The 17,875-nt window shown below is 43.2% G+C and overlaps 2 protein-coding genes across 3 annotated transcripts in view; one reads left to right on the plus strand and one right to left on the minus strand.

Moving 5' to 3' along the window:
• Nucleotides 1-725: 725 nt before the first annotated feature.
• LOC149364861 (uncharacterized) lies at nucleotides 726-4,463 on the plus strand. Its single transcript, XM_089574803.1, has 3 exons — nucleotides 726-1,012; nucleotides 1,185-1,325; nucleotides 3,512-4,463. Exons 1-3 carry the CDS (start codon nucleotides 848-850, stop codon nucleotides 3,692-3,694), a joined length of 489 nt encoding a protein of 162 aa, XP_089430929.1. The 5' UTR covers nucleotides 726-847; the 3' UTR covers nucleotides 3,695-4,463.
• Nucleotides 3,684-17,875, minus strand: part of melt (ventricular zone expressed PH domain-containing protein melted) — a 36,170-nt gene continuing 21,978 nt past the window's right edge. Inside the window, exons 15-17 of one of the 2 annotated variants that reach the window (XM_089574802.1) lie at nucleotides 15,828-15,980; nucleotides 11,823-11,921; nucleotides 3,684-10,813 (exon numbers count right to left, since the gene is read on the minus strand). In XM_089574802.1, coding sequence (XP_089430928.1) covers nucleotides 10,601-10,813; nucleotides 11,823-11,921; nucleotides 15,828-15,980 — 465 coding nt within the window. In that variant the 3' untranslated portion in view covers nucleotides 3,684-10,600. Of the gene's footprint in view, nucleotides 10,817-11,822; nucleotides 11,922-15,827; nucleotides 15,981-17,875 lie in introns of both variants that reach the window. The other variant, XM_089574801.1, reaches the window with a different exon arrangement.

A 17,875-nucleotide genomic window follows, 5' to 3' on the forward strand; every position in this document is an offset into this window, starting at 1 on the left:
AAACTTTTATATTGTAAAAAAAGAGTTTGGGAGCCACAGAGTGGCCCCGCTACATGGTCGGCGTCCCTAGTCCGGGACACCGCACGACGAGGCCCCGTCTCTCGCCCGTTTCACCAGAGCCCTTTGGGACTCAAGCGAGGAGCAGTTGAGGAGGGCAGTCTCCCATGCCTCTCTGGAAGGGGTAGGGGAAGGGGGGAGGTGGGGATTTTGAGTACATGCCCACACCATGTGGAAGATATCACAGGTCTCCCCACAGTGTGGGCATCGCCCATCCGTGTTAGGATCGTAATGTTTTATTATTGCAGGACAGAGTAGAGTACCTGTCTGCAGGCGCCATACACCCTGTTTGGATCCGTGTTGGTGTTCGAGGGCCCGAGCGCGCGCCTCTCGTCTGCCTTCGTGTGTATGTGTGTCCATGTTGCGCGGGAGTGGAGGGATCCAGAGCTTGTGACGCCATAGCTCCGGAATCCGACACGCCTCCTCTGGAGTGCACTCGTGTGCTGCGCGATGTCAGTGCACGTTAAAGATTCGCAGGTGGACCGTGGTCGTTGTTGTTGTTGTTGTAGAAATTATTCTGGAGCCCTCCACTACGGTTCTTCTCTCTCTCTTTCTTCTTTCATTCGCTCCTTTATCCCTTCCCTTACGGCGCAATTCGGGTGTCCACCAAAATGTGTGAGACAGTTACTGCGCCATTTCCTTTCCTCAAAAACCAATTTTCTCGAATGATTTCAGCATAACTGACGCTGTGGGCAGAATGACGTCAGAACACGCCAGAGATCTTTTTCAAATTGACTTGTGATGGTTGTGTTTCGATCCGTACGAAGTTAGCCAACCGTAGTACAGCGGGATGAACAAATCGTCAGAATCCTCGACGAATTACACGAGGAAAATAACGACAGTAGCATTTAAACCTCGAGTACAACGACTGCAAACTGGTGGTGCCGGTGTTCGCGAAAGAGATGTACTACGCAAGAATCTCAGTGCTTATGAATTAGCATTGTTCAATCAACGGGTGAGTACTGTAGACATGGCCTGAACGCCCTTGCGCTGTAGAACCGACCGTTGCATAGCTTACGAAAAAAGGTATCAGGCAGAAACAGCAGTACTAGTTAACCCGCAGTTAAAACAAATGAGAAAAATTTAGGCATTGGGAGAGAAAAAAAAAAAAAGCCTGCTTCTTTCAGGTCGCCAAAGCTGTCAACATATCTCCTCAAGAGAAGTTTTACGGAGACTTAACGCCTTTACACTGTGGCGAGCCAAACATTTCCGAAGACCTTCACAGGAGTGGCCCAGGAAAACGGGGACGCATCAACGATACGAAACAGGTGAGAACGCGTGCATGCAAACATTCATTTATTGTCATTGTTCAAGTTCTGAGGAACCAGCTCCCCCGGACCGAGGCCGCAGCGCTCGACAGCCGTTAAGGTGTGCAGGCCACTGCTGCGGCGGCCTGTAACCCAGCGCAAGTATCTTTGCGTGGTGCGCTCGCTCCATACCACAATTTTGCATTTCCTTTTTACGCCCCCTTTGTCCTTTTCCCCAGTGCGGGGTTGCCAACCAGAATCCCCTTGCTAACACTCTGCCTTGCCACTACCTCACTCCCCCGGACCGGGACCTTTCGGGTTACCTCTTCTGTTACCTTACCTTACCTCTTTTATTTGGTTACCTCTTACCCGTTCTGTTTGGCTTGTTGATTTAGCTTGTTGCAGACAAGAGCACTTTTGTTTTAGTGTATTCGAGCAGAGTGCTGCGAAGTAAATCAAGTGAAATCTTAATGCAGCTGCTCTGCTAGGTGCAAGTTGCTTGTGTCTGCACTGTTTGTACTTATTTCTGGCTGTGCTGAAGTGCAGGTATTGTCTATGAAACTCAGTGCCTGCATTAAAATTTCTGATCGTTTCCTATGCACAGCACTACTTAAGCACTCTAGACCTGTGTGTTCACCACTGTACGCCACAGAAAGTCTTCAGAGGAACACATTCAGGACCTGCACCAACTACAATATGTAGTTTACTGTGGAATTAATCTTATTTTAATATGTAACACTCCCTCCATAATGTAAAAAGTAAGCAAGTTGCACACAAGACACTTCGCAATGTACCATTATGCAGCCAAGAAATTAGGACATTCAGGTTGTAGCTCACCTAGGAAGTGCACCTATGGGGAGAAATGGAGCTTTCCACAAAGAAAGGAAAAGAATGATGTGTGTGAGCATGCTTTTAAATTCATTTCTACTAAATGAAGTCTACTTTCGAGACTGCCTTATTTGGCATGTAAAATTGTGATAAACTGTCATTTGCCACATGTCTTCATTGCCACCCACATTTACATCGTTGTCACTAAGCAGCATGACTCTTTAAGGCGAGAAGGTGTTATCAACTTGACGTGCTAGTTGTTGAAGTCTTACCCGAGTGCAGTTCTGTTGCTGTCGTTTATGCTGCATTTTCGGATGCAGGTGCAAAGAGCAGACCGACTTAGGTAAGATGAACTATTTGGGATTTATATACAAAAAGAAAAAAAGTTCTTCAAACCAAAGAAAGCAAAGAGGTATATTGCTGGCATTATTTCTTCTTTTTCAGAGAAGGAAAGTAATTGAGTAAACATGTTACATAGGACAGAAATGATCTTTTACCTAAAACAATTTCTCAGTTACTTATCTCCTCTAAATAACAATAACAAAATAATATTAATAACATTAGCTACTGCTTCTTTTGGTCTGAAAGAAAGCCAGGTGAAAAAAGGACACATATGTCCCATCTCTTTCGTGCCTTTACTGTCCCTCTCATGTTTGTTGCTATAAAATGCAGTGGCCATCTGTTAAGGCACATTTCAGAACTTGGTGAGCGTTATACGAGCATTTCCATGATTTTTACATAAGTACAACACTAGAGATATCTGCTTAAGACGAACTACCTCCAATATTAACTCTTGCACCAACCACCAACTTTGATGAGGGTGTGCGGTGGAAAGTAAAGCAGTCATTAGTGTTGTGCATGCTCGTCAACCTGGCCACCTTTGCGAGTACCAATTGCAGTAAACCATGTAGACTAAATAGAGCTTATGCTATGAAAAACGACAACTAAAACAATCCTCGAGATGCACTTGCAAGTGCCTACTGCTGATGGTCGCAGCAGAATGTACTAGGTGTCCATTGGATGCATCGTCGGTAGCACCTCTATCTTGCAGTATTTTATATTTTAGCTAGCTACCCAAACTGAAGCACTAATTTGTTTGTAAGAGAAAATTTTGTTCGTGAAGGTGAATGGTTAAACCAACCAGAAATGAATAACTCCTGTAAACCCTTGCCGGTATTCTTTTCAAAGCAAGAATTAACTGATCCAACTGATACTGGTTGCACTTATAATGAATATAGTCCACTTGAGTCTGTTTCAAAGGGATGCTTTTAATATAGTGATATGCTTGCTGCTTTTAACAGTATGAGTAACTTTACAGATTGCATCCTATCAGATGTACGGTCACAGACATGTGGTGTATGTTTTCTTCTGCCATGCAGGAACTGTCCAGCATTGAGAAACTGTCACAGACCCTGTCACAGTCTGCAACCGAAGACCGAGAGCTCCCAAAGGCTAGAATGGCTTTTCCCAAGCCAACATTTACCTTGGAGAATGCGCCCAGCTGTCGCACATTCTGTTCTTCAAATGGATTCAACATGTCAGACAAGCACAGTGATCCCTAAATAATATTTATTAGAACCAGCCATTTCAAAGGCACTTAGCTGAGCTGTGGCAGGCAGCATTTTTTTGGCTGACAAAGATGCATTTGCAAACATTCAGGCAAGTAGCACCTGCCAATACCACTAACACAGCATTTGAAAAGCACTTGCACAATAAAATATGTATGTATATATATTCAAACATAGATCCTCAAAGCAAACACCCTGAAAAAATCTCAACAGGCCTTAAAATCTTTCTTTATAAAGGCAAAAAAGTTCCTGCACCTAAAACAATGTGGAAGACAGCATGAATAAAAGTTAAAAAATTGTCTGACAGCATTAAGGCACCACTTTGTACATAGAGCGGTCTCCCCTAATAAATAATGTTATACACAACTCTCACAGGCAACAGTGTCGTTTGTGGGTAAAAAAATGAAAACACACAGGAGCACACATCAAGATACTGAGGACAGCTAAGGAAGTGCCTATATAGTGGTTAAGCACAGCTGTTGGTTCCTCCGATAGAATACATTCTTCAGGAAGTCCACCAGCGCTTCAATGCTCGTAGCATCACACATCTGGACTGGACTTCTATGTGTATAACCGAACTGCATTAACAACCGGTGCTGGTTGCTGCAAGAGCACATTGCACACAGCTAATGCAGATACCATATGTCAAACTTATGTCTTAAGAAAGTATGCTTCACAATGATGAAAAAAAAAAAAACCCCAAACAGTGGCGACCAAGATTTTTTGCGTTCTGCCTTGTTATGCAATACTGGTTAAGGGGAGACTGGTCTTAAAAATGAACATTTTTATTATTAGAGATGTCGTAATGAAATTAGGTGTGTGTATGGATTTCTCCCTCCCGTTCTTAAAAATATAGTTAGTTTCAGTATAGCTAAATTAGTTCCCATATTACGGGAATATAGCAAGCATAATTAGGTAATTTCTTATGGATCGTTAAGACTTTTCCTAATATTTTTTGGTTCAGATTCAAATAGAGCTATAGCCAAAGACCTGCCATGTGCAGCTATGCTATTTATATTGTTATTGAGGCATATCATATAAAAATGTTCAGTTATGTCACAGCACCACAATTACGAATTATAATTATGTGACATTATTGTTAACAAAATTTGATGTGTTCGACACAGCCATAAAAAAGCAGCATAGCTCCATAGTTTTCTGAATTCAATGGTATAAGATTAATTGATTAATAAGACATAGCAAAAATTTCCATAAGGCTAATCATCAAAAAACACGAAGTGGAGAAAATCGCATTTGAAGTGCACACACCAGCCAATCGAACGTTGTTGTAGAGGCCTCAAAAAATGGCGGAATGTGGCCATTCCGGGAGGATTTCACAATATGAGCAATACCAGGATGTAGGGAACAAGATCAAGATGGCGGCCATTCGGGATGCGGTTCCGGGAAGCGACAGGCACGAAGTTCTGCAGCATTGCTTTGAAACTGCCATTTCGGCACTTCGGAGGCGACCGGTATATTTATTTTTTAGTAAAACCTGCGTATGCCTTCTTTGAAAAACCAAAATTTTTGCATTTTTTTGTTACCACTTCCAGATTTGTGTCTCCGCTTCATAGGATTTTAAGTGTGAAAGCAACAATGTGCTGTGAGGCATACCATGTGTATGTTCAAAGACTACCTGAAAGACCACATGCAAAATCCACATCCACATAAAGAGACCACATGTACTGAAATCTCTGTACATGGGAATTTTTGTCTCCACCAAAATGCAGCCGCTGCAGTCAGGATCGAACCAATGAGATTGCGCTCAGCAAGTGAACCCCACATCCACTTGGCCTCCGTAGTGGGTAACTACATGACCTTTTTAAATGTTGCCGCCAGCACTTGGGTGCTATTAATTGCCTGTGTGTTGTGAAAGCGTCCGGTTGATGTTTTTAATTTACGGTAGAGAGAAGGCAGGAAGATGGGACTTTTGACCACAAAAAATAGAATGAACAAATGTCAGGAGGGGAGCCTTAGTCCGCTCCTGGTCCTTGTACATTTTGTTGCATTTTTTATTTGATATGCCCCCTTCCCCCCCCCCCTTTTTTTTCTGGAAAGAAAAGAAAGCCCATGAAATGTTTCCCAGCTTGCAGGCATGACCTGATGAAACAAGGCCTGCTAAGCTTCTGCTGTGCTGTCTAAGGCAGTAAGTTCATGCTGGTATTGGCACCAAAATAGGTGCGCAGCAATTACATGCCGACAGCGCTCACGCAGCTGCTGATGCTTACGTCACACAGTGCTTGAGAGCACTATATATGCAGCATGCACTATCAAATAGCGCTTTTATTTCAAAGGCTTTCTTTCTTCTTTTTTTTTCTGCCAAAACAAAAGGGCCACGCAAAAGAAAACTTAAAAGCACCTGGACCTTTTCTTGCAATGTTTTACAACTTCTGACTGATATGTAAGCACTAAAGGCAACATTTGAAATGCTGCTAAGCACTAGTTAATGATGGCACAATGAAAAATGAAAATACCAGCCTCTGCTATGTGTAATGTCCCATAGCATACACTTGGTGGCATTCTCTCACAGCACTTCACTTTTTTGTTTAGATATTAATGCATTTAGGTAAGGACATCCCAATATACTTTCAGAAAGCTGTTTTCTGATCAAGAGCAATGGTCAGTTGTTTATAAGTGAAGCCTGCTGATGAGAATGGTTCAAGCCTAGCAAGATTATTACAACAGCAAATAACTCTGAAACTACATGGTTCAGTGAATCCTGTGCAAACCATGCTAATTCAAGATAGGCCTCAATTCACATTTCTTCATGTGTGCAGCTCCTAACCGCAGGCAAAGGCACCGGGTTGTTTTATAACATACTATTCATTTGTAACTTTCAGTGACAGGACTTAAAAGATGACGACACAAAGCAGATAATACTAAAAGCATTGTGGTAGAAAAACAACCATGCACAAGCAAAGCACAGAATAAACAGTAAATAGGAACCACTATGCACTTCTGCCTAAACAATTTATTTCCCCCCCTATGTGGATCTTGGCAAATGGTTTTGCTTAAAAGGCTCATTTAGGTCCCACTTCAGGCTGAGAAACATTTTGTACCGAAAGCAAGCATGTTCTCAGCAAAAGTTCTCTCTAAAATGATGTGTTACGAGACAAAGTGCTGCTCCAGTTGCAGGCTGTTCATGCTGAACCTTTGATAGTGAATTCTCTGTTAAAAAGGTGGCAACACAAACATTCATCTAGGGTTATGAGAGAGACTTTAATGAATAAAGGAGAGGTCTGCCTGGTTATGAGCCTGGCATGCTATTCCAGCATCTAGGGTTATGGCTCTGTGCTATAAGCACCCTCAAATGAACGTTTCACTTTGTTTTATTTATGAGCTCAGTCAGAATTTTTGCACTGCAAATTGATGCTGGAAGCATGTTCTCTGACAGAACAAGTGCTAAATGCACATATTTTTGTTTTCAGGCACAGCTGGGATATGATTTACACAAAGGTAAGGTTAACCTCTTTGCGAAGGCACAAAATACTGCGAGGCATGCCCTCAAGGTGACATGGGCTGCAAGTTTACAAACTGATCAATACAAAAAGGCACTTCTGAGCGTTCACTTTGAAAGCAATGGCAACGAGGTAGGTTTGTTTCCACAATGTCACTAACGTTATGCACAACGTATGACATAGCATACACACAGATATATGAACATGATAAAGAAATTCCCGTGCAGTAAAAAAAAGGCAAAAGTGCACTTTCCCGGGTACTTTTAGGCAATAAACACTCATCATAAAACTTGGGTGATGCACACGGCTCGAAGAGGAAAAATAAGACAGTTTACAGTTTCTGAACAAGTCAAGATGAACAATGTTTTGGAATCCAAACTGGTTCCTCGATCACAATGAAGAGGGCGATGAATTTAAATTTCACTCACTTGTCCTGTCCATCTCAATGTGATTAAAAAAACAGTTCAGGTTCTGAAATGTTGTTCTTCATCTTGACTTCATCAGCAACTACAAATCTTATTTGCCAATTCTAATGCACAACAACAAAAATTTTTGTCCGATATTTGACAGCGCTCTAAAAAAATTACACACCATGTGGTGTGTATCTTGCCTAACAAAGTACACCGGAGTTGCATAAAAAGTTTTTTGTTTTCTGCACGTGATAAGCCAGGCAGAGGCACTTTGTTACTTAGAGAAGATGAACACCTATACACTCGCATGTAAAATGAAAGGCCATAAAACAATTATGGCTTCCACTCTTGAATAAGAACATCAGTGAGTGGCATGCAAACTGCTTTTATAACAGACCCACTGCAATCAAGTAAAACCTGTGTACCACCTACTTCTGCGAAGGTGTGATTACACACAAGTCAAGCATAAATGGTCAATGCTTGAAAAGGTTAAAAGAAACATGAGATTTTGAGCTTGCCAATGATGAAGCTGGCAACATGAAAACATAACACGAAACACAGTCTATGTAAATAGTGCTCATTATGTTGCTATGGATCTAGAGCGGTTTTGGCAAGCAAGCAGCAATGGTCAGCTTTGAACAAAATAAAAACACTAAATATACATTTATGCTGACAAACAGCAGTTTTTCTGCAAGACTTTGTTGATGTTACACAGATGGCTGATTATGGAATCACTTTCAGATGCCTCATTAGTTAACACAGCACCTGATATGAACATCAAAAACTCTCAAGACTTATGATTCTTTCCGCTGGAGTCTGTTACTGCTTTCTTTCTGACATGCTTGAGTACACAGTGACGATAGGACAGATGTAATGAAGATATCTGCACTATCATGTAATGAACACAGTAAAACACACAATTCTTAGTTTTGCTTCAATGCATCATTCTGGCTTTAACTGGGCATGGTCTCGTATAGTGCATACGTCTTAGCATTTGCTCTTGTAGTTGAAATGCTAACACCAAGTTCTCAAAAGAGATGAGTGAAAACGACAATACAACTTCACTTTGAATTTCACTCACAGTTGTTGGCAGTCACCACCACAGCAGCCTACACACATACAGAGACTAGTTGTAACAAATGCACACTCTAAGAAAACCCATCTGGGAATGTGTTAGGAATCACCAACCAAAAGTGCACTACGTTGCTGCAATACACCATAAGATCTGGCATCATCACTGAGCATTTAAAAAAACCGACACACCTCTTCAGAGATTCACACAAAAAAGTGAAGAGGGAAGGGAACTGCAATCACCTCTACATGCCCAATATCTAACATACATTTGCAAGCTTACGTGACATGCAGGAAAATTTGAATTCTTGACAGCAGCAAGCAGTCTACCAGGCCTTATGGGTAAAACACAAAACAGAAATATACATGCATCCAAAAGCCAGCCTATGATAAGCCACTAAAGATCTAACAACAGGAGCATGCCAGTTTACGAGTGGAACTTGGCAAATTAATGAGCAATCATGCATTGGTTGAATGCAACTCTAACTGATGCAACTGTTGATCACCTACACTAGTGAGCAGCGCTACTACTGATAGCCAAAAGACACAAAAAGAAACAAAGCCAAACTGGACTAATGTACACAGTGTTTAGTAATGAGTTTTGAAAAATAGCATGCTATTGTCACAGAGTTTTGCAGCTACTGATGAACATCTTTGCGTGCTCCATGCAAACCTCACAATTAAATCGGTCAAGAAATATATACAGTTATGAAGGAAGACTATGAAAAAGTTAAAAACAGAAGGGCAGTGCAAAGGCGCAGAGTTGAAACAGCTTTAGCTACCTTTAACAAAGTTGGTATATGGTACAGTGGACTGCCTGTAACAGAAAATAAAGAACAAAAATTTTTAAAAGCTGAGCAAAAATGCAGCAACCAGCTGACTACTCTTGAGTTCCATTCCAGTCCTAAAAAACATGACTTTAGTATTTTATCTAAGACTCGCTTAGCTGGTGTTTTTCCCCTTTGCGGGCACAAAAGAACAGAATGTAGATTTTTAAAACATTATTTACACCCACATGTTTCAATTCCTTTATGGTACTTGAGAAAAACTGGACGGAAAAAAGAGACGCACAAGTTTTTGGACACATAAAGCACAAAGTACATGCACGTCTATTTTGGCTAGCTGTAGTCCCAGTACACGTTTTACAGCATTTGTGGGCTTTATTAGCCCCACACCATGGAACAGATACTTTCATATCACTGCACAAAAACAGCACCACATCTAGGGCCCTCATGCAAAACCTAGTGACACCGTTCACACCATTACAAACAGCACAACTGTCTTACCACAGTGACACAGACCGAACATGCCAGTGAAATCCAACCTTAGTTTCAGCCTGGAACATGCAAAAGGCAAAAAGCCAAGTGCCGAGCACTACAAGGCAATAAATTCACAGTCGATTGCAGCAACGTGGCTACAACAGAATGCCATACAATAAACGTTTTTTTCCCACTCCCAATTCATATAAGTTGCACATGGTCCGGTTGCCGTTTAAGTGGGTACAAATTATCCCACTTGCAGTCGGCATAGGTTACTTACACACTGTGACCATTACCACGATACAGCCACGCTACTATGCGTGGCCACTGCTTTATAGTTGTGCGGCCTCAAAAGCGGGACCTGTTCGAAGCAGTGTGTGATCTCAAAGCTAGAACTGAGAATTCTCGATTGCCTAGCAAAGTGGCTTCTTCTACGATGAGTCATCAACATCACAGGATGAGCACCCTGCAGTGCTACTCAGTTGTGCACGCAATTAGCCTGCACAACACTTTGTGCCCAAAAGATGTTCCCCGGGTTAAGCTGCTTGGCTCCTTAACATGGCATGGGGTCTGAAAAGGTGGGAAGCCAGCACCACTTTTAACAGAACACTTGCTTTTCACGTTGCTCTCTTCTGCACCTCTACCTAGTTTCAAGCACCACTAAGGGAGATGCAATGCGTTCTCCGTGGCTGCCTGCCTGGGTCAGTGGACCACCTCTTTGGCGTGCGATCGGGCCAAGGCGATGGAGAGGCACTGGACCCATTGTTCGGTGTTCTTGCTGTCTTTGGCCTTCAGCACGAAGGTCTTGTCTGAAGTGAATATCTCAAAGGCCTTGGGGATGTTCCGGCCGCGGCTGCCGATGGGGCGGACACTTCGGATCTGGCTCACTTCAATGGGCTGCACTTCCTTGTCATCCTTCTGGGACACAACAAGAAATGGTCACCGAGAGAACACAGTGAACAAATTGCGTCTTTATTTGTCCAAGATTACTCTCGGAATTGTCATGACTGTACAAGCATGACATCTGGTGCAGCTTTTTGTTTTTACAACAATCACTGACAGCAACAGCTTCTCAATTCGAACTTCAAGGAACTGGAAAAGAAAGGTTCGAGCAGTCTGAAAGTTCAAATTATCGAATGCGCTCCAAAAAAGTGTCAAGAATTGAAAGAATAGGCAATGGTCGCCTGATTTTGAGATGAGAACGGTGTAGCAATGATAGTTTTTCACATTTCCATCAATGCTTCATTGCATGCATACTATTGGGAGCATCGAGGCAGAACCGCTCCAAAATCTTAAGAGCCTCCGCATCATTCACGATGCGGCACGGCGTAGTTCCACTGCTATTGCGTCACACCCATAAACCATGTGCGAATATTTGATAATTTCGAACATTTGGATGGACAGTAAAGTATTAGAGATTTGATTCAATCTGAATGTTTGGTGTTCGAAATTGTATCCTCGGGGCGATCTGCGCATGCGCCGTGGCTCCCCAAGGAAGTGGATCGGGCTATGCTAAATCCCTCTAATTGAAGGATTAGAGGGATTTCTTTGCTAAATCCCTCTAATCCTCCAATTAGAGGGATTTCTTTGACTTGGCACAGGACAATCGTGAGCTGACTGCAGCTACCGTGTGAAGTTTGCTAAACAAGCACGGCAGCGCAAGCACAATACACGGCGCTAGCTACTACAACACTGCTACTATGTTATTCTATCCCTGTCCAGACACTCAACAATTAATTGCCCCAGCCAGTACAGCAGCCCTCCAAAAAATCACTGTGAGTTTAATATGTTCAGTTCAGATTATGTATTCTGCACAGTACAAGACCAAACCTCAGACCTATCTTAGTCCTGTATGAGACCGTGGCACAAGACCAAGCCTACATGGAAGCATGCAGCATAAGTTCCAAGATCAGTGCAGACTCACCAGTCCCCTGTATGACAAGTGTGCTCCTGAAAGTGTGAAGTAGCGCGTTCTCCAGTGCCGGAACAACTTCCATTTCCTCTTTTTCTCCTTGAGTTGCCCCTGGCAAAGAGAGAATATGAAAACACGTGCGCCGTTTGAGCACTTTAGCCCAAGTGCTGCCATCTACCGTATTTACTCGCATAATGATCGCACCCCGAACTTGCCACTACAATTTGTGGTGTGCCAAGTCTACCCGACAATGATCGTGCTTGCTATCTGTCTGACAGAAGGAACGTGCAGATGTCCATCTTGCTCTGTCAGCATTGCAGCGGCAGCCGCCTGTTGGTTGACCTGCAGTCACACGGACAGTCTAAACGCGGTTATGCTTAACCGCTGATACCAAACTTAACTGCGGTTATGTCGAATCACTGTTCGCTGTTGTCACAAGGCTCGCCACCATTCTGGGTTGCAGTGCAACGAACGAAGTGACGCGGTGATATGAAGCGAAGCGACATTTGCGAATATCTTGCAGCGCAGTTGGCGCAGTGTCGAGAGTGCCGTCTGATGGCGCAGTAGGATTGCCGCACTCCCTCCACAACCGAATACATCGCATAATAAGCCCTGGGATATGGGAATGTCAAAAATAAATCCTCCTTGAGGATCGCTGACCTGTACCGAGTTGCTTGTAGAAGTAATAACTGCAATACAAGCTCGTTTTATTTTCGCAGTCATGTAGCAGCTGCCGCCATTGCAGCGCGACTGACCCGCCAGCACTCCAGCTCCGCTGCTAAGGCGTCACTGAAATCGATCGTATATATTTCTTTTTTAATATGAAACAATGAGGTTGTCAGTAAGGCAGCGCCATAAGTAGACCATTTAGTATAGCATTGGTCAATTCAAAAGTGCCGTCCGCAGTGGCTTCGATGTGAAACTAGTTAGCCCTAGCGACGACTAGGGAGTCGCACACCAGAGCGCCATCGTCCGCCACGCTCGCGAGCGGCACCATTGCGTTAAGCGCGTGGAATCCGGTGCTGCGAGCGTTGCGAACGTGTCACTTAACACTGTGGCAGGCACTGGACATTTTTTGACGTAATCGGGGTAAAATGCGTAGCTTGAGCGCGTCGGGACGTTGCTGCAGTACGCTGTTGCTACGACTTCGAACGAGATTGAAGGCTGCATAAAAGCGCCGTCGCACGGCACTCTACATGCTGCCCGTTTTGATGCGTTGCTCTTGGAACATGATTTAGTGCGAAGAAAGTGCATTCTTGAAGCGGGCCAGCTCGTGCACTTTTCGCAATCTACCTTCTCAGTTAACGACGTAAACCGAAGTCGCCAAACTCGGTTTGCGATAACTGCGTTTAGCGGCGTAATGCGTAACCGCGGGTAGTGCGCCCGTGTGATAAGGGTTGTCTGACCTGCAACTTGTTTGCGTTTTCGGGGCTCAAAAATTTTTTGTAGGAAATTTATCCCGCATATGATTGCACCCCTAAAATTGCATCAATTTTTTTTAAAAAAATAAAGTGCGATCATTATGCGAGTAAATACGGTATTAGGCTCAAGGCAAGCCAATAGGCACATAAGGCCCAAACAGTAAGTGAGACTGAGATCGGTGAAGACTGAGAACGGTGCATAAGTGGCTGGTATTATAGATGAACGACCAAACAAATGCATTAAGTCGAGAACGAAGATGTGCACAGTCCTCAGTAAATTAAAGGCTCACTTGTCTTGTTTACAAAAGTTATTAGTACAAGTGCACAAGCACTATTCCAATGGGTAAACCTCGAGAAAGATCTTGCAATGTTTGTGGGTTTGTGCTAAGTATCTTGCGATATTTGTGTTTTTGTGGCAAGTGAAATAAATAAATAAAAATAAATCAAACAAATACTGACGCAACTGGGATTCGACACTCGGAGCGACACGAACAGATCAGCTTTGCTGGCTAGTACACGAGAGCACTAGGCTATCGCCACAGCCGATCATGCCTGGAGTTAAACTGCAACACACTCTCGTGCTGTGCACTGCGCATCCTAGTTATCATCACCTTCCCCTGCGGCATAAGGACACAGACAGAGAATTCGCTGTCTTCATCATCGTCGTTCATTGTTCATGTAATTCTGCTTTTGCACGTTTATAGAATTTAGGCAAAAATTCTCGATTTTTTTCATGCTAAATGACTGTCTCAACCACTGTGGTTGTTTAGTACTAAGGCAATAGAGTTCAGCTGCTGAGCCCATGGACACTGTATCAATTCTTGGCCATCGGCAGGTGCATTTTGAACAACAGCTGCAAGAACAATTTCTCGCAGCTAAAGAAAACAAACGAATTAAAGGGGCTCAGAAACACAATCTTAGTTAACTGTTTTGCCTGTTGATTGCATACAGTGAGTTATAATGGTGCTATTAGCGTCGGTAATACCGCGTATATTCCGTTTTTTTAATATTTTAATGTCCTCCCAAAAACAACTTCATGGCTCTGATGGTGTCGCCACACAATGGCGGGTTTTTAGCAGCGGATATGACATCACCTGGCGCGAGCTTGATGATCGAACAGTAAATATACTGCAAATTGTGTGAATAAATAGAGACACATTTTGTCACCTGTCTGCGTTTTATACTAGATCAACAAAAACAACCTGTTTGTCTTAGATAAAAGCACTGCAAAGTAAGTAAAATAAAAATACACCACCAGGGGCGCTCTGGCATGGAAACGACGCTGCCAGTCTCAGCAAGAACGAGTTACAGAGAGCAGGCAACCATGGAGTACAAACTTCCGCGACGTGCTCTGGCTGGCTGTTTTGATTGGTTGTGCCAGGTGCCGTCATTGGGAGAGCGAAATAGGAGTGGGAAGCCCCGCCAAAATCGAGTTGAGGGCAGCGTTTTGTTTGCTTGTATTTTCAAATTTCTTCACTGAATAACTCCCGTTCCTGTGCATCGATTCCTGTAATTCTTTTTAATACAGCATCTGTGTGACATAAAGAACCCACCTGAAGTATAGCCGGTATCCCCCCAAGCAGTGTTTCGCAGCCCCTTTAAGGTAACACTTGACCTTATCTAAAGGCAAACTGTTGCACTTCTTTTCAGTCAGTTAAGCGGCTAACCTACTTCTCGTTAAACATACAGAATTCCAGAGAATGGAGAAGCCATCGGTTAAAAAGTGTCCTCTCGAAAAACTCTCTGAAAGCACAAACTAAACAATATTGCAGCCACATGAAGAGATGCCTTGCTCACCAATCCTGCACCACTGGTGTGAACATTTCATCTCCCATTCGAACTTTCCCTGCCTGCCAGTGCTTACCTCATATACTAGAAGGTTAACTCGGGTCCCATTTATATGCCTCCTTGTCTGCTATGCATCTGCCACAGCTGTTTATTCTAGATATATAAACACCACTAGACACAGCCACAATCTACCCACATATGTGATCCTCTTCTTTAACTATCTTCAACTTTTCGATCCCTAAGAAAGCAGATTTTCTAAATTAAAACTCCATGGCCTTAGAGATTTTCAATTATATTTTTTCTGTCTTAATATTTTTTCTGTCTTAATATATCAAACAAAAAGCAAGAACAAGAAAAAGCATCAAAATACAAAGTTTCTTCCAGAGCTAACTTCACTACAATCGTCAAGGGACAAGTACCTGGACCCTATATGAGTTTTTCTGGCCTTGCTGTACTGAAAACAAAAATTCTGTTCACTCGCGTCTCCTGTGTTGATCTGCAAGTAGATAAAGCAATACAAGAAAACTTTGCTAGTTATAAAACGTGAGTCCAGGCCACGTTTATTTTTTTTTATTACTATTACCTGTACCCCTTATGTTTCTTGTATTACTGTATGCCGCCACTGTGAGAACGGCTCCATAACCCATCCAAGTGGGCTCGAAACTAACAGCAAGGTTCCTTCTTACGCTATTCCAACCTAAGACACCCAAGTGGCAGCAGCTGCCATGTCTCTGCATGGACCCGCACCTATTCACTCTGCAGTAGCAGCGGCCCACCAGAATTTGAAACAGATGCCATCAGCAGTTACCTCTATCACAGGCTCGCCACCTTCCTGGAGGAAACCCTGGGCCCGGTCCGGGTGGTTGCACAGGAAACAGCCCCACAGGGTGAGGGGCCCATTGTACTCGAACACATCGAAGAAGCGCTCACTGCGCAGCTCAGCTATCAGGTTGTCCTGATCCTGGGTCAACCAGACGGGAACAACCTTAGCGGAAGAATGCGCTTGCAAACTAACTGGTTCATGTCAAGGAAAGTAAAACTGCAAAGTGATGGGGACAAAGGAAGAAGGACACAAAGAAGTGACACTACGGGCACACCCATGTCATTTCATAGTCATGTCTTCATTCTGTCGTTTTTGCACCCATGGAATCATTTTGCTTCGTTATCTCTTTTTTTTGACCCTGTCCTTTTGGCAGTTTTACTTCCCTTGATAGGAGCAACTTGCACACACACACAGGTAACTAAATTAATTTGTATTGCACAAATGGGTCATTAAAGTCTTCAAATACAGACTGAATCTGGTAAAAATGCAAGTATGCATGCACGCACACACACCTATACTCACAGAGAGAGACAGACAGAGATGTGATAGCATTGAGTATTAGATCAGATATCCAACATGTAAGCAGCAACGAAAATGTGAAGTGAAACGTGGGTGTCCATACTGTGTGACAAAATGAACATCTTTGTTTACAAAACACTAGTGGAACATTATCCTTCTACTGCACACCAACTGAATACACCTTTCAGTTGCTTCATCAGATCATAACAGGACAAGAAAAGACAAGGCAAAGTGCTTTGATGGATGAAAATCTGTTCTTTTTTTTTTTGTTATCGCAGTAAGCCGACATCTCACATGAGTTTGAACTCTGGCTCTGCTAGGCCCTATTGGCCCAATATATTGACTGTATTTTGTATCCTGTGCGGGGCCTCAGATACTTTGTGCTAACCACTCACAAAGTGTTCATTCTCGTCTCCATTTTCTGAAACTGAACTGGGATATGTGTGGAACAAACTAACGTCATGCTGTCATAATTCTGTGGCTCTGTTTCAGCCCTTGCCAGAAACCAGATGATGAATTTTTGCGGTGCAAGGGCACCTGTGGCCAAACAGCGCCTGGGCACAAGGTGTTTATGTTTATTCAAGGTGGGGTCAATGACCCATTTTCCAAGCATTTCACCCTAAAAGAAGCCGAATGCCAGGCCAGGAGACAGCTTGTTCTGACTGTTCGACCAGTGGGCAACAGGCAGCGCTGGGAATCAAACCCCACACCTCCAATCACCAGAAACCAACTACAGTAAAACCTCATTAATTCAAAACCATTGGGAGTGCAAAAAATATTCTAATCAACCGGATTTTTAAGTTAACTGAGCACAAAAAAAAAAACAGGACCCAGGCAAGAAATTCTGTAGTGAGAACATGATACCTTATTGGATGAACTTTGCATGTTCATCTATAATGAAATTAACAGGACCTCAATATCGCTTTGTTATAGAGGTCAGTTCGTTGTAACAATCGCGTCCCCCTACGGCCTCCAATAATGTGGGATCAGCCTTTTGACAGAAACCAAGCTTTATTCTGAGCGGGTATGGCATATACTGTACTTACTCGTATAATTTGCACACCCCTATTTCATTACTTGAGGTTATAAAAAAAAACTTTCACTCACACGTTTTATGCTCCCTGCTGTATCAGACCACAATTATGCATGCCTTGACCAAGGTTGAGTGGAAGAGTAGCAATGAGCGCACAAAGTGCTGCCTGCAGTCCAGCTATGCCTCAAACACCTGCTGCATTTCAGAGGAGCATACCTTCACCTCTGCAGGATGCTTCACATATCAAGCATCGACATCTCCCTGCAACACTGCCTAGCGGACTCGAAGGCCAGTAGCTCCACTGGGTTTTCGGTGAAATCGAGACCGGGTATTCCCACATGGCACTCCAGATCATTAAATTAACTGGGCTGGTGAAGGCCGTCAGTTCAAATTATATGGTAAAATTTATATATGAAATTACGGGACCGCAGAAATCCTTCCAGTCTTCCGGGATCTCAAAATAACCGAGTTCGAATTATCA

This window comes from Amblyomma mixtum, chromosome 2, assembly GCF_055824585.1.
Source record: "Amblyomma mixtum isolate Tamu chromosome 2, ASM5582458v1, whole genome shotgun sequence".
Lineage (NCBI taxonomy): Eukaryota > Metazoa > Arthropoda > Arachnida > Ixodida > Ixodidae > Amblyomma > Amblyomma mixtum.